The sequence below is a fragment of the Microtus oregoni genome, unplaced genomic scaffold (genome assembly GCF_018167655.1).
Source record: "Microtus oregoni isolate MIOR12 unplaced genomic scaffold, Mior012 000011F_ref0000422, whole genome shotgun sequence".
NCBI classification, from domain to species: domain Eukaryota; kingdom Metazoa; phylum Chordata; class Mammalia; order Rodentia; family Cricetidae; genus Microtus; species Microtus oregoni.
The window spans coordinates 40,380,572-40,402,418 of record NW_024543070.1 but is presented as its reverse complement, the minus strand read 5'-3'; the positions used below and the strand labels follow the sequence as shown (position 1 = coordinate 40,402,418).

General features: G+C 45.6%; 1 protein-coding gene across 2 annotated transcripts in view; it reads right to left on the bottom strand.

The window, feature by feature from the left end:
• Nucleotides 1-21,611, bottom strand: part of Ankrd29 (ankyrin repeat domain 29) — a 51,956-nt gene extending 30,345 nt beyond the window's left edge. For both annotated transcript variants that reach the window (XM_041660128.1, XM_041660129.1), the window contains exons 1-3: nucleotides 21,518-21,611; nucleotides 8,440-8,550; nucleotides 3,456-3,554 (exon numbers count right to left, since the gene is read on the bottom strand). In XM_041660128.1, the coding sequence (XP_041516062.1) occupies nucleotides 3,456-3,554; nucleotides 8,440-8,550; nucleotides 21,518-21,529 (222 nt within the window). In that variant the 5' untranslated portion in view covers nucleotides 21,530-21,611. The remainder of the gene's footprint in view (nucleotides 1-3,455; nucleotides 3,555-8,439; nucleotides 8,551-21,517) is intronic.
• Between the last annotated feature and the right edge of the window lie 236 nt (nucleotides 21,612-21,847).

Sequence of the window (21,847 nt, the reverse complement as noted above, 5' to 3'; positions counted from 1 at the left end):
ATCATGGGGATATCTGGGAAGAGGGGTCACAGTGGGAATGAGAGGGAATAAGGGGGCAACGGCAGTGAATGCAATCGCACTGCACACAGAGAAGGAATCGCAAAAAAATAAAATAAAATAAAAAAGAAGAAGAAGAAAAGAGAAGATGCCCATCACCTTTACAGTGGGTTTTTGGTGAAACCGACGCACTTCTCCAGGCTCCGAGAAAAGCCCTCTTCCCACAGCTCACCTGGATGGGAGGTACTGATTCCAAGCAGGCCTGAGGGCTAAGGGAGCACCCCAGGTCCTGTGGACTGCACTGGTCACTCTGCTATCCACTTTGAAGGGGGCAGGACACTGGGTCACAGCATCTAACAGCTTTGCAGGTAATACCCTACCTCCAGCTATGCCCCAAGAGGAAAGGCGACCTGACCTTTCCCAGAGCCCTTCTGCTTGCCCTGAGGTTTCCCACAGACCTGAACCTGCAGCATCCGTGCATTGCTCTCTGACAGTGAAGAGTGCTAAGTTCCAGCATAGTTATAAAGAAGTTTTGATGAAAAACTTGGGCAGAATCAAAAAATTTGCTTCTGAAATAAAGTTTAGAGAGTACCCAGGATTCTTTCTGGTGTTTTTTTAAAATTTATTTATTTATTAAAAATTTCTGTCTCTTCCCCGCCATCGCCTCCCATTTCCCTCCCCCTCCCCTAATTAAGTCCCCCCCCCCCCCCCCCCCCCCCCGCCTCCTCAGCCCAAAAAGCAATCAGGGTTCCCTGTCCTGTGGGAAGTCCAAGGAACCCCCATCTGGTGTTTTTTTTTATTAAGAGAAAATATTTATTTTTCAATAATTTTTTGATACATTAACTAAAATGATGATCATATCAGCTTGAGGTAATTTTTTTTGTATAAAGTCTTCAGTATACAAGCTTTCCTTCTGAAGCCCAGGACTCCAGACCGACTTCCGGATCCATGCTGGATCGCTACAGTGTCTGCCCTCAGGACCATTGATCTCCAGTTGGTCTAGCAAGCGCTGTAGGTCTAGGAAAGCAAGGTTATGGAAATTCTAAGGAAACATTCTGATGCTGAAAATGACTTAACAGTGGGGCATGGTTTAAGCCTGCTGCAAAAGTATATTCCAAAGTTCCCTGATAGAGTCTTCCTCTAGGTTAGTACTTATATTGCTCGAGGCTGGCATGGGCTCAGGAGCTTAGCGCAACTGCTGGAAATGCCCACAGCATCCTCATCTGGGACACAATTTATCTCTGGACTGAATGCGCTCCAGTCCAGTCCTCAAGAGCTATTGTCCTCAGGGCACGAAGGTTTCCATCTGCTAGTCTAGTTGAGTCATTGTGACCAAATGAATGAATAAACATAAAACCACAAAGCCACACACCAGCTAGAAGCCCATGGTTTCTCTTTGCTCTGCCCTTCTCAGTTGTTCTCAAGAGGTTTCTGGACACAGTGTACCTGCCCTTTGGGACTGAATTTTTGAATAAGCAGCTCTGGACTGCATTGTTTTTATTAGAGAAAACCCCTTTTGTGTTTTAAACAAGGACTATAAATCAGAAAGAGAAAAAGATGTGGGTAATTTTAAAATACATCTCTAAATGAGCTTAAACATCTTCATCCCAGAGAAAAAATTCATTTCAGCAGCCAATGTGAAGAGCCGTGTGAAACAAGGACCTAGTGTTGTGAAGATTGCCCGGGAGAACCTGCGTGAGAAGACGGGCCAAGCTGACGGCAGTGTCTACGCGGCTTCTCTCTGTAGATCAGTCTCGCAAGGGCTGTGGGTCAATGGTTGTTCGTCCAGTCCACAGACTAGGCCTCTAAGATTTAGCGGTAGGTGACGGCCTGCCGGAGGTAAGGCAGATTGTGGAATCAGGCCAAAGGAAGAAAGTCAAGGGTCCACTATGTCTAGGACCTGTCCTTGGATGTCCATTTCATACCTGGGTCTGTGTGAACGTAGAGGCCAAATTTACACATCTCCCTAAGGCTTTGTCTAACCAGGTCCTGCATCAGCTTGGAAATATATGAGGCCTCCTCAGACCCGACCTCCAAAGCATGTTAAAATGCTGCCTCCAGCCGGGCGGTGGTGGCGCACGCCTTTAATCCCAGCACTCGGGAGGCAGAGGCAGGCGGATCTCTGTGAGTTCGAGACCAGCCTGGTCTACAAGAGCTAGATCCAGGACAGGCTCCAAAACCACAGAGAAACCCTGTCTCGAAAAACCAAAAAAAAAAAAAAAAAAAATGCTGCCTCCATCTTGCCGCTGCTCTAGGTTGGGCCACAGGGAGCCTCTGGTGAGACCACGCCCCCAACCTTGATCAATGCGCCCACATTTTACTTCACCGTCCCCCCCCATGACCCTTTTGGAACGCTTACTTAATACCAGTGCCAGGTGGAAAAGAGATCTGTAAGGGTTGTTTTGTGAGGACCAAGTTTCATGATAAATAGGCTGCAGACAAAAAAATACAGTAATATCTGGGAAATTCCTATAAATTCCACAGTATCTCATCCCAAGAGAGGAAGAAGTACTGATTCAGGTCTGAGACAAAAATGTTTGACTGTCCTGGGCTTCAGGAGGAAAGCTTGTATACTGAAGACTTAATTCACCTTTCAGAATGGAATCTAGATCCTATCAGCTAGGGATTATTGTACCCAACTACATGACAGATTTTATACATAAAAATTACCTCAGCTGCTACGATCATCATTTTAGTTAATGTATCAAAAATTGCTGAAAAATAAATATTTTCTCTTAATAAAAAAAAAAACACCAGAAAGAATCCTGGGTACTCTCTAAACTTTATTTCAGAAGCAAGTTTTTTGATTCTGCCCAAGTTTTTTCATCAAAACCTCTTTATAACTATGCTGGTAGGGACCACACATGGTTTGGATATGTCGTCCAAAGACTCAGAGCTAGGAGCTGAGTGTCCATGTGGTGGTATGGAGGAAGTGGAACTTTAAGATGTAGGCAACAGGGTGAGGTCGTTGTGGGTAGAACTACAGTGAGTGTCAGTAGAGTAAGGATTGCTGTGATCTCCTAGAGGGGCTAGTTCTCACAAACATGGGTTGTTAAAAAACAAGCGTACTTTGTGCTCCGTGTCTTTGGCTTGTGGTCATTTCTTTCTACTCTCTGTAACTCTGTCACGTTGTGAGGCAGCCAAGGAAGACCTCACAGCTGCCAAACAGACGCAACTCCTAATCTGAGATTTTCAGTCCTGAAAACTGTGAACTAGATAGCCCTCTATTTTTAAAATAAACTACCCAGCACCAGTTATTTTGTTATGATGGCATGGACGAATGAATACTCTTGAAGCTGCTTCATTCCCAGAGTTTATTTTAGGCAGAATAAACTCTGCATGGGCTTCGGTGTGGAGCAAAGCAATGGCAACTTTTATCCTCTTAAGCAGTTTACTGCCTTAAAGACCACAGACCTCTTATCCTGGGCATTTTTATTCACATGTACAACCTGACTTACCTCTCTCTGGAGGTTGATGTCCGCGCCCTGCAGAACCAGCTCCCTCACACAGTCTATGTGGCCAGCGTAGGAGGCGACCATGAGGAGTGTGGTGCCATGCTGCAGGGAGGGAAAGAGATGAACGTTAGGCTCTTACGGTAGAGAGGAGTCTGTAGGAGACTACAGAGATGTTAGCTTCCCCAGACAGGGCACATGAGATGAACGGCTCAACTAACAGTGATGCCGACTGCACGGGGAAAGAGCACGGGGAAAAGAAAACTGATAAATTCCCACTGTTACAAATTCCCTTACATCCATCTCTCTCAGAAACAGTACAAGTGAAACATCTAGACGCCATTTTAAGCCTACAATGATACAATGTTCTCATTTTATGACCCTCACAGAATGACTCCTGATTCAAAACACTGCTATTAATTCAAAAGTGAGTTGAATGTTACCAGCTGCTTTTCTGGATTTGGAAGGGTTTTATTGTTCTTGTAAGTTGATCATTTCCACGCCCAACCTTTCCCCCTTTCCCTTCATAGCTCCATGTCCTCTCCTGTCTCCTCTCTGTAAAGGTGAATTCAATCAGTGACATCTGCTACAATGTTGACTGATGGTTTGTTCTTGTGCAGGTGTGTGCAGGCATGTGCAGGCATGTGCAGGTGACCACAGCTGCAGTGAGTTCATGAGATCTGTGACCATGTATGTCATTGTCCAGAGGACACTATTTGAACTAATTAGTCGTTTAAATTGTCTAAATTGTCCTCTCTCTCTCTCTCCCTCTTGGACTACATAACGAGTCTACGTCTAAAAAATTTTTCTGTTTTATTTATTTTTTGAAGAAGAAGTGGGAGTTTATTTAGAAAAAGTTTTAACCCAGATTTAGTCATTAAATTAAGGGGAAAAAGAGAGAATCTCAAGAAAAAGATGTCCATGTCATCAACTATGGACATGGGCTTCTTAAGAGTCAACCACATTTTATTTTAATTAAAAAAGTCTTTTGATTTCTTCTTTGACTCGTTCAGTAATGTATTGTTTATTTTCCATGAGTTCCTGTAGTTATGAGAGAGTCTTTAGCTGCTGACTTTAACTTTTATTGCATTGTGTGGTCAGAGTATTCACGGGATTAGTTCATTTTTTCTGAGTTGTTAAGAGTGTTTTTGTATCTCAGAATGTGGTCTGTTTCGAGAAACTTCCATGAGCTGCTGAGTAGAATGTATATTCTTTGGGGCCTGAGCGGAATGTTCTGTAGATAGCTGTTAGGCCCATTTCATGGATGATGTCTTTTAATTCTGGCTTCTCCATTTATTTACTGTTGAACTCCTTCCCCTGGAGTCGTCCTGACTGGAGTGACAATCTTTCTATCCCTAACTTCTTCCTGAATGTGGACAACTTTCATTTAGATGAGAAATAGGCAAATTCTTGGTGCTGTGGAATGAATGTGTTCTCCAAAATTCATGATGAAATCTAATTCCCATTGCTGTGGCTTTAAAAGGCAGGCCTTTTAGGAAGTGATTAAGACAGGAGGGACTTGCCCCCAGGTGGATTAGTGCTGGGGGGGGGGGGGCTTCCTGCCTTGTTCTATAGACAGGACTCTTAGCAGACACCAAATCTGCTAGCACCTGGGTCTTGATTTCCCAGCCAACATGACTGTAAACAATAATTTCTGTTGTTTATAAACTACCCAGGCTCAGGTAATTTATTACAGCACCTCAAGTGGACTCTTGGTTTAAAGACAATTTGTTTAAACACACTTTAAATACATCCTTCTACATGAGATATAAGGATATATCTATATCTATATCTATATATCTCACAAATCACACTGCTTTCAAAATGAAGAAGCAGAAGAAAGTATCAAGCGCAGGGGTTAAGAAGGCATACTGCCAGTGCAGAAGGGCCATGCTTCCAGAGGCTGGAGAGGTGCAGGGGTTAAGAATGCATTCATGTGACAACATAAATGCACACAGATATACATGCATGCAATTTAAAGAAAAATTTTAAAAGGGGAAATAGCCTTAAAAAAAAGTTAATCTATATAAGAGAAAGGAAAAAAACTTAGGCTAATCCATTTGAAAGAAAAGATAAATACAATAAATAGAAAAATATACCTTAATAGATTGATTACATTTCAGTTCTATACTATGGTCAATTGATTCACTAGAGAGAGAGTATAAAAGGTATCCTAGTAAACACACAGTAACTTCCCTTTCATTTAAAACCCTTAGCTTGACAAATTTTTGATTCCCAGAATATTAAGAGCATTTCATTTTATTGATTGAAGTTAAAAATATATTTTAAAACAAACCGGTTTTGAACAAAGCATATATAAATGTATATAAAAGTAGTAAGACTCAAAACAAAAAATAGTGAAATACATACATTGATATATCTAAAAAAATTGCAAGAATCTTGTAATTCACATCAATATTATTAAATAGATGAACAAAGCAAAAAAAATTAGCAAAGATGGGTTTAGGACCCCCAGGCATGGCAGTATAAAGTGGGGTTAGGTTAGGACCCCAGGCATGGCAGTATAAACCTGTTTCAATGAAGTAAGAGATGGGGCCAAGAGATGGAGCCAGCCAGCGAGTCCAACAAGTATCAGGGTAGCTTTGGCTGTGCACTGAGACTCTGTTTCAGAAAATTAAAACAAAAACCCAGGAAACCCAGGTGAACAGTGTCAGCAAATCAAAGCTTTGGACATGCAGTATGTGGTCTAGAGACTCAATGTTTGTTCTCTACATCTTTGCAAAAGTCTGAAAATGCTGCTTGGATTGAGAACAATTCCCCAGAAAGTCCCCTCGGGGCACTCTGCATCCGAAAGTTCCCTGCGGGTTTCTTAGGTGGTGTAAGTGGGAAGTGGCAGCCTAGAGATCAGTCATCACAATCAGTGACAGTCCTAGAATCCAGATTCCATGGTGCCACGCGCAAGAGGCAGACATCCAGCGAGGACATTCCAAGGGGAGCGAAGTCCTTCACTGTGTCCACACATCTCCTTGTCCCTTCATACCTCTGACCGCCCTCAGGAACAGCGAGATGCCTGAGACCACCGTCATTTAGATGTGTGAAGCAGACACCTCCTAAGATTTCCGGAAAGCTCCTGGTAAGTAACTACTAAATTTATTTTTAAATGTTATTTCTTTTATTATTACTGTATCTGTTTTTTTTTTGTTTTTTTTTTGTTTTTTTTTTTGGTTTTTCGAGACAGGGTTTCTCTGTGGCTTTGGAGCCTCTCCTGGAACTAGCTCTTGTAGACCAGGCTGGTCTCGAACTCACAGAGATCCGCCTGCCTCTGCCTCCCGAGTGCTGGGATTAAAGGCGTGCGCCACCACCGCCCGGCTTTATTACTGTATCTGTATGATGTGCACGTGTTAAGGGAGGGGTGCACACTACAGCACACCTGGGGAGGTCAGATGACAACTCAGTGGAGTCCGTTCTCTCCTTCCGCCTGTCTATGAGTTCCTGACTCCAACCCAGTCCACCAGGCTAGTGGCCAGCACGCCCACCTGCTGAGCGATCCCTCCAGAGGAGCAATGGATAAGCATACTTATTTATTAGTCTATTGGTGGGAGCAAAAATCTTGTCAAAACAGCTGCTGGACAGATAGACACAGCATAAGCCCTGTGGGAAGGGTGGTAGCACAGGTAACTCAGGGTACTAGAAAAGGTGGGTCTGTGAGGTCCAGCAGAGTGACCTTCAAAAGCTGGAACTCGGAGGATGTCACAGTGTGTGAAGTGGGATGACTTAAGGAAAAAAAGGGGGAGTAGGCACCAAAATGGTCAGAGACAAAGGTCACAGGTGGCATCTGGTTCCTACCCCTTCGTGATGATCAGTATGGGGCAGGAACTTGTCCATAGAGACCAAAGGAAGACCAGGATGGCAGTTCCCAGGTCCCCAGGGTCCCCTTTAAGCCTGGGTTCTGACAAAGAGCAAATGGCATATTCAGATTGGGGCAATCAGAGGGGAGATTTAACAAGAGACTATACATAAAGAAGGGGTCTGGCTGTGTAGTTCTGGGACTGAGTGACAGCAGGTGCTGTGACTGGCCAGGCTTGGAGGTACAAAGGTAACATGAAGGCTCCTCCACCAGTGTGAGCACCAGTGCCAGGCTGAACGGGCGCCCTCTGGCCCCTCCAACTCTCCTCCACCTTCTGCTTCTAGAAGATGCTTTCATGCTGGGGCATTTCTTATGACTCAGATTCCAGGCCCAGAACCATCCAGAAAAAGGTACAGAATGGATCAGGATGTTCCTAGTGACCCAGTGAACACACTAGGGCCAATCTTGCCATTTCTTCCTGGGGCTGCTGGGGGTTTTCACTCAGCAAATTTGTGCATCCTAGTTGAAAATCGCAGAGCCCGGCTCAAGGAAGACATAAGGCTCCTTTGGAAACATTTTGGTTGAAACCACAAAACCATCTCCTTATTTGAGGCTCTCCTTGTGCCCGAGGATGTGGAAAAGTCTTGCTAAACAGAAAATTGATAGCTTCTGGCTGGAAGGGGACCTGCCAGTGGTAGGAGCTCTCATTTTTCCAAAGGGAAAGGACGGGAGCTATGAAGGCTTCAGTTTCTCGGGCTTTGCATCCATGTATGAAAATCACAGCAATCACGGCAGCCTACACGTGCTCTAGATTACCCTCCTTCCCTCCCTCTCCTCTCCCTCCTTCCCTCCCTCTCCCCTCCCTCCCTCCCTCCCTCCCTCCCTCCCTCCCTCTCTCCCTCCCTCTCTCCCGCCCTCCTTTCTAACAGTTGTTTACTAAACAGCCCTTTATTCTTGGAACTTGCCAGTCTCCTTCCCACCTATGCTGGAGACCTTCTTTTCTGTGTGGGTAACCACTGCTTTCTGACTTGCTCAGCATGCTTCTGGGCACACCACTGCCCCTTGGGATTCTTGGGAAAGAATAAAGCAAGCAAAGACAAGAACAAGTATGAGCATGTGAAGGAAGCACATGCATGCGTGCACAGGCGTGCTCTGGCATGCAGATACCACGTCCTTCCGTACACTGTCTCTGCAGTCCACATCCACACGACCACTGTTTAACAGCAGCTTCAGCAGGGCCAGGTTTCCCCTCCTCGCTGCCCAGAATGCAGCGTTGGCAAGCGGGGTTTCCTTCTGCAAGAGTGGAAACAAACAGGGTCTTAAGGTAGATGTCCACGATCATGGCTGCTTCTGTGCACACAGACAACACCTTCGCAAAGGGAGAGTTTCCCGATGAGGTGTGACCACTGCAAGAACGCCCTCCAGTTTGTAGAATTCCAGTGTTTCATTTACAGCCTCTGGCCCCAGGCTGTCCCTAGAGCAGGGCTCCCACGGACCACAGTCAGTGCCTCACCTCCCATCAAAGCCTTGACTTCCTGCCTCTGTTGGGTCTTTGTTCACAGTTTCCTTTTAACTTGAAATGGATTTTCCCCGTCTTAGAAGGACAAGGTTCTGCCCAGACGCCATTTCCTCTCTGAAGCATGCCGTGTAACCCCTTCCTTGCAAGTGAAGCAGAATTTCTCTCTCTCTCCTGACCCTTCAAAGGAGTTCAGTGGTACCTTTTCTGTTTCTTCAACATTGTTGAGCCGATTCCAGCTATTGGGATAGGCAACTCACTTCCCCTTCACCCAAAAGTTTTTCTTCACCTGGAACTTACCAGAAGTTTTGGGTGAGAACTAGGGACTTTGGGCAAAGAATGCTGTTTTGTGTTCTTCCTCACTCCATTGCTGGGGTATTTTGAAGTGGCTAAATTAAAGTTGGGCCATACATGTGGAAGAAGAGGGACTGGAAATAAAGCCTCTAAAAGGTAGGGTAGAAACAAGCCGGTTTAACTTCCTGTGCTAAGACACACTGGGGTGGATTTGTAGAGAAGAATCCTTGAGAAGAAGAATTGCTGGGGATGGGAGAGTTCTGAGGTCCAGACTGCCACACAAAAATGCCTTGGTCCTGGGAATCATTGTTACCTTTTGCTTTAGATATAGATCAAAATATTTGCCCTGAAGTTTATGGGTGGGGGAGGAAGAGAGGGAGGGAGGTAGAGAGAGGCAGAGAGAGGGAGGGAGGGAGAGAGACAGAGACAGAGAGATAGAGGGGAGGAAAGAAAGAGGCTGCGGAGGGTAGACTTATTGCCTAAAAATTGGGTTCTATTTTTTTTTTTTTCTGAACTGAAACACTCCTTCTTGGAAGGAAACTCAGAAGTCTCAAGAAGTAAAAACAAAATTTGAAGGGCTCAGGAAGCCCCTAAAACTTACAAGATTCACATGGCTTCCTCCCCGAGGGTATAAGCGATAACAATTGCTGACCAGAGAAAGCTCTCTAGCCAGCGGAGCCCATGCCACTTGTGCTAGGAGCGCCAAGCGGGAGGCAGCTTTCTGGGGTCGTCACCCATGCTGGGGTAGGCTTGTCAGTCACTCATGGTCTTGACAGTAAACCCAACAGCTCACTGACTCACCAAGCCAGACTTGAAGAACTGTTTCTTTGGTCTGTTCTCTGTGTTCAGTGTGGGGTAAACACATGCAACACCAACATTTATGGTGATAAATGCTCATTTCTCCAGATGCTTTCCTTTATGAAAGTTAGAGGGAAACTTAAATTCCTAATATTAGTACTATCACAGGATGCTGCTACTCTCAGGACATTTTACAGTATTCACATTATCATCTCTCTGACTGAGAGGCCTATTTTCAAACGTCTTTTAAATACAGTCGCATGCCCAATAACATTTTAGTGAACGACAAGCTGTATATACCATGGTGGTCTCCTAGGATTATTCTGACCGGCGACACCAGGTATCTTAGTTTTTACATGCACGTTCTGTTCCCCTCATGGACCCTCTAAGACCATCTCTCAGACATCTATTATAGAGTGGAGGATGGCAATCACGTGGCAGCCCCTCTTGGCTGTGGATGCAGCTATAGCTCCTACAGTCAACTCTGGCATGTTCCAGAAATGAGCAATATGTGAGTGTTAAACTGAGTACTGTTTTGAGTAGTGTGACGAAACCTTGCACTCTCTTTCCTGCCCGGGATGGACTCCCTCCTGTGCACAATGGATTCACACTGTATGTGCCATGCACCCTCTGTTCACTTAGCCACCTCAGTGACGATACCCCCTGTGCTTGTGTCCAGGTAACTCTTACGTTACTTGGCCACAGCCCCAAAGACCAAAGTGGTGACATGGGGATTATATTACAGTATTTCGTTATAATTTTCCTACCTTATTAATTTTGCCATTAATCTTTACTGTGTCTAGTTTAGGAACTGTCATAAGCATGTATGTATAGAAAAACAGAACATGAAAGGTTTATAAATTCCTGTGGTAACTTCTTGAGGGAAATGGGTCTTGAATAAAGGCATGAGGACCAAATTGTATTAAATACAGTGCTTCCCTGAGTTAAAGTGACAGTGGCATTAACCTTGGCTACTCAGGAAAGCCAGGGACAGTGGGCGTGCAGTGTTCGGGATGATGAGAACGCTCGCTGGTGCAAGTGGTTCGTTTCCGAAGCCCTTCAGCAGAGCTCAGTAGTGTTGCTGTGCAAACCCGAGGGCGGCAGGCTGCAGAGTGAGAAACAGGCCCCAAACATGGTTGAATAGTTTCCTGGCGTGACATATCAAGGGCAACCATTTATTTCCCTGAAGGTATAAACTTGACTCTCTTGAGTTTTCAAGCAAACCTGTGTCCAAGGTGCTCACACTAGAGCCTCCCACATCTGCCCAGGGCTTGTCTAACTTGCTAGTTACTAGTGCCCCAGTGAAGCCATGGCAAGGGGGATTGATGTGAATAATAGATCATGAGATATTGCCTTCTAATAGAGATCGCATGAGGCCAGGATGAAGTCTAGGAGAATGAGCTGAGGGGCTGCTTCAGTGTTAGCATGGAGTAGCTCTGTAGGCTTTTCCTAAAATGAGAATAGGGTGGGGTGGGATGGGGTGTGATAGTGTGAAAGAAAATACCCCAAAGGGAGTGGCACTGTTAGGAGATGTGGCCTTGTTGGAGGAAGTGTGTCACAGTAGAGGCAGGCATTGAGGTCTCCTATGCTCAAGCTACACCCGGTGAGACAGTTCACTTCCCGGTTGCCTGTGGATCAAGATGTATTAACTCTCAGCTTCTTCTCCAGTGCCATGTCTGCCGGCATGCCACCATGTTCTGCCATGATGATAATGGACTGAGCCTCCGAAACTATAAGCCACCCAACTAAATGTTTTACTTTATGAACATTGCTGTGGTCACGGTGCCTCTTCACAGCAACTCAACCCGTAACTAAGACAGGGGTGGGATAACATTTGATTCAGTGACTTCGCTTGTCCTTTCCTTTCCTTTCCTTTCCTTTCCTTTCCTTTCCTTTCCTTTCCTTTCTTTCTTTCTTTCCTTCCTTCCTTCCTTCCTTCCTTCCTTCCTTCCTTTCTTTTTGTTTTAGATTTTTTGAGATAGGGTTTCTCTGTGTAGTCTTGGCTGTCCTCCAAGTAGCTCTGTAGAACAGGCTGGCCTCAAACTCACAGAGCTCTGCCTGCTTCTGCCTCCTGAGTGCTGGGATTAAAGGCGTGCACCACCACAAACACTGACTTTGCTATTTCAGTTGAACTTCAAACACCTGGAAAAATGTCTGCAAACAGCAAGTGTCTACTGTCAGAACAAGCTTTGGAGCCAGGGCCTCTTTTCTTCTTAGGAAGATTTTAGAAGTTCCTCTCTGGTTGGGCTGGACAGATGAGTTTTTAAGGTGATAGGCAACGAGTTTAGTAAAAAGCGGTAACTATTTCATTCTCCCTCCAGGCTTTGGCTTTCTGAGAGGTGGAGGAAGGTCGGACAGAACGGTTGATCTGGGGTAAGAGAGAGTCGGGTTCAAATCTGCTCCTCTTTTTACCTTAAGTGAGTTCCTTATGTCCTCCTGACCCCAGTAAGATGGGAGGGATAACAGCACCTCTGTTCTGTGTTGGAGGACTAGACGAGACAACACACAAGCATGCACTTTATCTGACTGAGAAGTCCTATCTACAAATGCATAAGCAGAGTTTGATGTATTTGCCCAAGCAATACGTATACATGGTCCCTAGCATGTGTTAGGAACAGGGTCATGAGTTAGAAATACAGGTTAGCTTTGATCTCTGCCTACAAAGGCTTTATAGCCTCACAGGATAACCCATGTCAACAGGCCTGAGTTCTGAAGATCAGCGCAGGAGTGTGGCTGCTAATGGTGAGAACAGGAAGCAGACAATGCTCACCGTTGCCTGAGGCCTACCCCAGCATCACCCTCAAAAGTGCAACGTAAGGCCGGGCGATGGTGGCGCAGGCCTTTAATCCCAGCACTCGGGAGGCAGAGGAAGGCGGATCTCTGTGAGTTCGAGACCAGCCTGGTCTACAGAGCTAGTTCCAGGATAGGCTCCAAAGCCACAGAGAAACCCTGTCTCAAAAAACCAAAAAAAAAAAAAAAAAAAAAAGTGCAACGTAGAGGCCATGAGGGAGCAAAAAGGAATGGGATTATGGGGGTCAGGGGACCAGTGATCCAGGTCAGAGCAGATCCATGAATTTGGACTTTATCCTGGGGAGCCGAGGAAGTGTTTGAAGATGAGAAATATCAGTTTTGCACACGAGAAAAGTCCAGTGACTGTCATGGAACATGACACTGGTGCATAGGAGGCAAGCGATATAGATGCTAGAGCCATAGACCGCTGTAGGAACAGGGACAGGAGTAACTGGCTGTCCTGGAACTCTGTAGACCAGGCTGGCCACGAACTCACAGAGATCCGCCTGCCTTTGCCTCCCGAGTGCTGGGATTAGAGGTGTGCGCCACCACAATGAGATCAACTCCGAACATGCTAAGTTCTGCTGCATATGGGGGCACCTAGATAGAAATGTCTAGCAAAGAAATGGGCATATGCCCCTCTGGCAGTGTGGCCACACACTGAGTGGAGGCCGGGCATCTTGAGCTAACCTTATGGAGTTCACACTCCATGCCACATGGCATGTCTGCTTAGACATCATTCAGTCCTCAGCTAGGTGCTGTTACATGCTATCTCACACTCAGCTAGGAGCTGTTATCATGCTATCTAACACTCAGCTAGGAGCTGTTACATGCTATCTCACACTCAGCTAGGAGCTGTTATATGCTATCTCACACTCAGCTCGTACTGTTACATGCCATCTCAGACTCAGTAGTTCTGTTACATGCCATCTGAGACTCAGCTAGGTGCTGTTACATGCTATCTCAGACTCAGCTAGTACTGTTACATGCTATCTCAGACTCAGCTAGTACTGTTACATGCCATCTGAGACTCAGCTAGGTGCTGTTACATGCTATCTCAGACTCAGCTAGTACTGTTACATGCTATCTCAGACTCAGCTAGTACTGTTACATGCCATCTGAGACTCAGCTAGGTGCTGTTACATGCTATCTCAGACTCAGCTAGTACTGTTACATGCTATCTCAGACTCAGCTAGTACTTTTACATGCCATCTGAGACTCAGATAGGTGCTGTTACATGCTATCTCAGACAAGATGAAAGAGAAATGGCAAGTCAGGCACTGGCACCAGGCAGGCTGCTGCTCCAGGCTGCTCCTTTTGTGAACCACCACACTGTTCTGCTGCCCACAAACTCCTTAGTAGACAGCAAGGAATAAGGCTGCAGGGACCTCCAATGACCTTCCCACCCTCCCTTCCAATCTCCTCTCCTGCCAAGACAGAAAGTTTCCCCAACTTTCCTTTCAGTGGGGAGTTTACAGGAATCACAACCCATGGTAACTTCCAAATCTCCCCTGCACACATTATGTACAGAACCGCAAAAGTTGTGGCGGGGGCTGGGCAAGTCCTTCAGGCTTTAAGGAGGCGATGCTCTCTGTCTCTCCCCGTCCTCTCACCTCCCCCTTCCTCCTGGACTTCCCACCACACTACATATACACTATCAATCTCTGTAAATAATAAAGGAACTAAAAAGGTGCTACTTTAAATGAGTGAATTATAGGCCAGGTTAAAACAAACTCAGATTTGTTCATTTATTTTCCTGTGGCTTCTCCAAGTGATTTCCAGTGAATGGTGAACTGGAGCTCACTATGAGGTAATTTATGTCTGAGGACTTGGACAAAGCTCATGGGCCCCTGCACTTGTCTAGCTTGGCATAGCGGGTTTCAGCTATGACCACCAAGCTCAGTAGTGAGAGACTTCGTCTTCCTGGCAAAAGTCCCAGAAACTTCTATTAGCTGGTAGTGGTTTTCTCTGATCATGAACTTCCCACATCCACAACTGAGAAAGGCTCTTTCTTAGCAACTTCAGTCCTTGAAGACCACGACTTGAGTGGTTGGAATAGCGTTGGAATAGCAGTTAAAGTCAAAAGCCAAGTGCACTGAAGTCCACGGGCCTTGCATGCATGCGCGCACACACGCACATGCGCACGCACACACCTGCCACCACCATCAACAACTCCAACAAAACTCTCAGTCTTACCCTATGTCACAGTTTGCTTCCTAATGCTGTGATAAAACATCACGACCAAAATCAACTTGGGGAGGAAACTTATTATTAATCTTTTACTTCCAGCTAACAGTCACTGCTAAGGGGAGTTGGAGCAGGAACTGAAGAGCAGCCAAGGAGGAGGGCGACTTACTGGCTTGCTCCATCTGCTTACTTATATTGCCCAGGACCACTTGCCCAGGCGTACTACGTTCACAGTGAACTGGACTTCCCACAACAATAATCAGTTAAGAAAATGCCCCACAGGCCAGGCTGGTGGAGGCATTTTCTCAGCTGAGGTCCCTCATACCAGATGACTCCAGCCCTTATATGGCTGCCAGAAAACTAGACAGCACACACTGCATATAAGCCTATTTCCTTGGCCAGAACAGATTAGGAACTGCCAATTAGGAAGGGTAGATCTGGGGGAAAGTTGGTAGGTGCCAACTGAGGGAAGCAGGTGCTGGCAGGGTTGGGGTGGAGCTCTGGTAGGAAGCCTGATTGCCCTGTGCTAGCCCGGGTGTGAAGTGAAGTCACAGCTAACAGCAGAATGAAGCCATAACAGGGAGCTTTGGAGGGGTCCATGCGGTTCAGATTCACACTGCCCACATGCACTGATTCCAACTCGACACGAAAGGCATGAGCTGATGGATAATGCCTAGCAGACTCTCGCATGGATGCAGCAGCAATGCTGACTTTTTTTTCATGGGGTTTGAAGACCCAAACACTTGGGCTGAAAATAAAAAGCTGAACCCCTGGCTCCAAGTTAAAGTTAATAAATGTTCAATGAATTTATTAAAGAACACATTGTTTTGTCAATTTTATTAACTGCTGAATTTGCTATAATATTGATCCCATGCGAAAATAATGTGCAGGCCTGGTTGTTTCCACCATAGTCACTGAGTACAGGTAACAACCATAGAAAAAGAGCATCGTTGAAAGGTAAGTTACTCATGGCTAAATAAATAGTTTAGAAGACGCATGTCATGAAAATCTCCTAGACATTTACAATAAAGTCTCTACAATTATTGTAGGCTTCGGAGTGTGTTTCAGTACCCTTGATCTGATGGGAGGCGGATGAGGAGCATTGCCAACACAAGTCACGACTGGCCTGAGACGCTGGTCCTTCCCCTGATCTCCACTCCACTCTTCCCCTTGCTAAATCCACTTTTCTTCTTTACCTAGCACACAATTCTCTTTTCTCTATCTGCTCCAACCTCCCCAGTTCCAGTTCCCCTTCCTGGTAGAGGCCGGGTCTTCTCACACTGCAGCACAAGATACACCCATCTGGATTCTAGACCCCCACCCTTCCAGTCAGATGCACAGACTCTGCTCCTTCAAGACTCAAGCTAGTCACTTTAAAATGGTCTTTAAAAAATGATTTCTGACAAGTGGTGGTAGTGCGCACCTTTAATCCCAGCACTCAGGAGGCAGAGGCGGGTGGAACTCTGTGAGTTCAAGGTTAGCCTGGTCTACAGAATGAGCTCCAGTCCAGTCAGGGCAACGCAGAGAAACCTCATCTCAAAAACAAACAAAAATTTTTTCTTTTCTGAGATTATAACATAATTAAATAATTTCCTCACTCCAAACCCTCCCCCATATCCCTCCTTGCTCTTTTTAAAATTTATGGCCTCTTTTTTCATTAATTCATGATATATACACATATGTGTCAAATATACACACATATATTTGAAATATATATGACATATATGTGTATATATATTCCTAAATACATAAATACAACCTGGTTTTCTGTATTGGTCTTCATCAGGGCTAGATGCTAGAGAAGGGTCTCCATCCCACTTTATTAAAAACATTTTTTTTTTTTACTTTACATACCTACCCCAGTTCCCCCTCTCTCCCCTTCTCTCACTCCCATCTTCCCCCACTCCTTAGAGGGGGTAAGGCCTCCCTTGGGGAGTCAACAAAGTCTGGCAGATCAAGTTGAGGCAGGACCAAGCTCCTCCCCCCTGCATCAAGGCTGAGCAAGGTATCCCTCCATAGGGAATGGAGCCAGCTCGTGCACCTGGTCCATCCCAGTTTATAACCTTCTATCCCACCTCACCTATCAGCTGCCATCTAACCATACTTTCTTATTCACTGAAAACTGGCAGGTAACCAGGCAGTGTGTGTGTGTGTGTGTCTGTCTGTCTGTCCGTCTGTGTTTATGTGTATGCAAATGTATACAGAGATCAGAGGACATTCCTCAGGTGCTGGCCATCTTTTTCTTTGATGACAGAGATTGGTCTAGAGACTCCAAGCACTCAAACCTCAGGGCTCTACCTGTCCCTGCCTCCTCCGTGCTGGAACTATCTGGGACTATAAGCATGTGCTACACACGGGGCTGGGGGACAGAACTCAGGTCCTCATGTTTGCAAGATAAGCGCTTTACCAACTGAGCTATTACCTCAGCCCAGAAGCTTCCTTTCCACTTACCCAAGTCTCAGTTGAGGATCAACTTCCTCTCTTTTCCTTTAATCCCCAAGGGGGAGGTCACCTTCATTTTCTAGCTCATTGCTCTAGCTAGTGGAAGCCCACTGCGCGGTTACTTCACCTCTACCTCCTGCAAAGATTGTGTGGTTGCAATCGTCCCTTCTACTCCCAAGCACTCAAGACACTCCCAACTGCCACTTTTGTGAATTGTGTTTCAACACATTTGTATTGTGTTGTGTTGAAACACAATTCACATACTATATAATCCTCTCAAAAATGCAATTTTATATGTTTTGGTTATATAACCATCACTACTATCCATTCCAGAACGTTCCATAACTCCCCACAAAGAAACGTTGATACCCATTTACATATTAATATTCCTTCCCTCTCCTAGCCCTTACAACCACTAATCTACTTTCTGTCTCTTAGGAGTCTCCTATTCTAGACATTACATTTAAGAGGAGGCATAGTCTACATGGCTCCTTTCACTTACCCTGTGTCCAAGGTTCCTACATTGCAGCATGTATCAAGGGTCTGTTGCATTTGTTTGAATAATTGTATTATATAGTTACATTTTGTATTACTGCAACAAAATACCTGACAGAGACAACTTAAGGGAGGATTTATTTTATCAACAGGAAGAAGGCCAGCTAGATTGCTGTGGGATAATCTTCTTGTACACTGTAAAGATTTGTCACTCATATTAGTTTACTAAAATACTGATTAGCCAGTAGCCAGGCAGGAAGTATAGGTGAGGTGACCAGACTAGGAGAATTCTGGGAAGAGAAAAGACAGAGATGCAGTCATCAGACAGATGCAGGGGAAGCAAGATGAGAATGCCTTACTGAGAAAAGGTGTTAAGCCATGTGGCTGAACATAGACAAGAATTATGGGTTAAGAGCTAGTTAATAATGAGCCTGAGCTAATAGGCCAAACAGTTTATAATTAATATAAGCCTTTGTGTGTTTCTTTGGGACTGGCGGCTGTGAGACCGGCAGGACAGAAACATCATGTTACACTAGATGGCTCAACAGGAGGAGATGCCACTAAGTCCAATGACTTGAGCTTGATCCCACAAGGTAGAAGGAGAGAAATCCAGCTGCATGCTGTCCTCTGACCTCTTCACAAACACCACGGGCATGCATGTGTCCCTAACACAAAAACCAATAAATGTTAAAACATAAAAAGAGAAGATACATGAAGTTTTTTTTTCCCATCCTTCAAGGAACCAGATAGCAAGTGATAAGCTGCAAACCAGGAAAAGAGCTTCACTAGACACAAGTGCCCCAGCACCAGCACCGCGATTTCAGAAAAAAAGTGTCTGCCATTTAATTCTCCCAGTTTGTAACTTACAATACAAACTGTATCTTTAGCTGATGGACATTTGGAGTGGTTCTGTTTCTTGCCTATTTTAAACACCATTGCTATGAATGGGCATACATGTTTGTATGGATATATTTTTACTTCTGGCAGGCACATATCTAGGAGTGCATTCACTGGACCATGTAATTCTATGTTTTAAGGTTTTTGAAGACAGACAAGACTTTTGAAATCACACCTGTGCTGGGAAGATGGCTTGGAGGTTAAAGTGCTTCTTCTGCGAGTATGAGGAAGACCATTCATGACTACAGCCTCAGGGACGTGATCCCTGCGCAAGCCAGCTGCGAGACTAGCTCGTGGGATAGGACGGACGTGCAAGTGAATATATTTTTGACATTGATCTCAGGCTTCCATGTACACCAGCACTCATGTGCACTCACACCCTGCTCCCCAAAAGGAACACACATATATGTACATACAAACAAGCAATGGAAAGATAAAGTATAAATCCTCCTGGCGATGCACGGGGTTCCCAGTTTTGCACTTCTTTGCCGGCACATTTTCACTGTCTTGCTAATTAGTCAGCCAAGTGGGGGTGAAGTAATATCTCACATGGTTTGGACCTGCACGTCCCTGACAGTAAAGGAGGTGGAGCATCTCCTTATTGACCATCCATCCTTTAAGGCTGCTCAAGTTTCTACCATCATAAAGCAATAAACCTTTGTCAGCTCTGGATCCCAGCTGCAGCCAAGGCCTAAGACAAAACATAACAACAACAAAAACAAAAACACTGCTTGCAGAATCTCTTTTCTTGCTACTGTAATCTGGCTCCTGAATGTAACCCTTTTAGAAACTGCCTTTGGCAAGCACCAGTGGCTGCTCTGTTCTGAAACTCGGTGGTCTTTTCCATCTGAGCTCAATTTCCCTGTGGTATTTAACACTAAGGCCCTCTTCATTTTTACTGAAAGACGAGCTATCCTTGGCTTGAGTGGTAGCCCATGTTTCTGTTTTGTTTTTATTTTATTATTTTATTATCCATCTCTGGCTGTTCTCTCTCAGTTCTCTCACTGGGCTTCTCTAATTCTGTTCATTCTACATCTTTTTTTTTTTTGAACTTGTATGTATGTGTGGTACATGTCTGCTGGCAAGTTAGATGATCTGAGTTTGAACCCCAAGACACACAAGGTGTGCTTTCACACAGGTGTGCTTCTTGTGTGTGGTCAGAGGCCAAAGGTCAATGTCAGATGTCTTCTTCTATTGCTTTCCATTTCATTATCTGAGACAAAACCAGACGGGCCAGTCGGTGAACCACAGACTCGATGAAACCAGACTGCCTGGCCAGTTAGCCATGGATGGACTCTGCCCATCTTTGACCCCCATCCTGAACACTGAAGTCACAGCCTGAGCAAGTCATTTCTACCAGTACTTCCACGTCCCCAATTCTTCATTTTAAATCTTGATCTTCTTGGGTTCAGTTAGCATGTAATTCTTTCTGCTCACTGCAAAATCTCCTCACCACCTGCTAAGTTCCAGCTGGGTGTCTGTCTCCTTAGCACTAAGTTACAGCTCGGTGTCTGTATGTCTCCTCAGCACTAAGTTCCAGCTGGGTGTCTGTCTGTCTCCTCAGCACTAAGTTGCAGCTGGGTGTCTGTCTCCTTAGCACTAAGTTACAGTCTGGGTGTCTGTCCTGGGCGTCTGTCTCCTTAGCATTAAGTTCCAGTCTGGGTGCCTGTCTGTCTCCTCAGCACTAAGTTGCAGCTGGGTGTCTGTCTCCTTAGCACTTTCGCGTGGATTTCCATTCATGCTCAAGCTATTCCAAACCAAACATTTCACCTTTCTCTTTTTGCCCTACTCATGAATAACACCTGTTAATAAATCCTGCCACTTGAAACAAATCTTGTCATTTGTCTAATTTCTTCCATTCTCCCTGCCTACACTCCAGCCCAAATCCATTTTTTAATTTAAAAAAGTTTAAGTTATATTTTTATTAATTCTTAAGAATTTCATAAAATTCATTTTGATCATATAACACATACCCAACTCCTTCCAGATCCACCCTTACCTCCAAAACCACTAGCTAACCATAGTGTCGTTCTGATGGTCCCCCTACCTGGCTTATCTCCAGCGGTAGCTAGTGGCTTTCTGACATGCAAATCTTGTCCTGCCATTCTTCTGCCCAAATGAGTTATCAAAAGAGATTGGGCAGTAGGGCCTTTGGAGTTTGTTGTACTCACATTTCAGTCTTAAGACCATTAGCTTTACAGTTGCGAAAACTTCTCTGTCTTTATCGACTCAAAAAGAAGAAAGAAGAAAGAAGGAAGGAAGGAGGAGGAAGAAGGAAGAGAAAAGGAGGAGGAGGAGGAGGAGGAGGAGGAGGAGGAGGAGGAGGAGGAAGAAGAAGAAGAAGAAGAAGAAGAAGAAGAAGAAGAAGAAGAAGAGACCATCCCTCCCGAAGATTGGCTAATAGAGGCACAGTTTAAATATCCAATCCATTTGACTTTTTTTTTTTTTAACCTTCAAGCCAGGGCAAATCAATTGCTCCCCCTTTCACCCTCAAGTGTGGGGATTAAATGGAACGACTTTAATGAATGAACTCTTTAAAAAAGACAAAAAGTCCTTTGGATGCAGAAGCCTGGCGATCAAAAGCACTTCCGCCTTGCAGATAAAGTGCTGTGGGGAGGAGGTGGTGCGGAAGGACCTGGAGGGCCTGGTTGGGGATGCTGCAGGAAGCCCTGACCTCCTCTGTCTTCTTCCCTACCCTGGCCTGTTACCATGGCAACAGTCCCAGCCGCCCCGCCGGGTTTACCCGACCCCAGCTGAAAGTGAGCAGAACTGGAGCGAAGGACGGCTGCGTCCCGCACAGGAGAGCCGCCTGAGTCCTCCGGCCCCGGCCGCGCCGCTCACCTTGAAGGACATTCTGCGTGTCCCCCTCGCCGCGCCACCGCCCGCCTCTCCGTCTCTCTGCTCGCCCGCCCGCCGCCTGCCGCAGAGGGGCCGCCCCGCGCGCTCCCGGGGACTGACAGGGCGGCGCCGGGCGCGCGCAAAGGCAGCGGGGCACGCGCGCGCATTCGGCCCTGTCCCGCGCTGACAAGCCTCACCCCGCGCAGGCACACAAGCACAGCCCCGAATTTTGCGTGCACTCTGAGCTCTCCACACTCAAATCACGCTCCACAGACAACTTCCACACTCACAGTTCTCCATACCCCATGCTCAGGACGACCTCCATGCTAATAT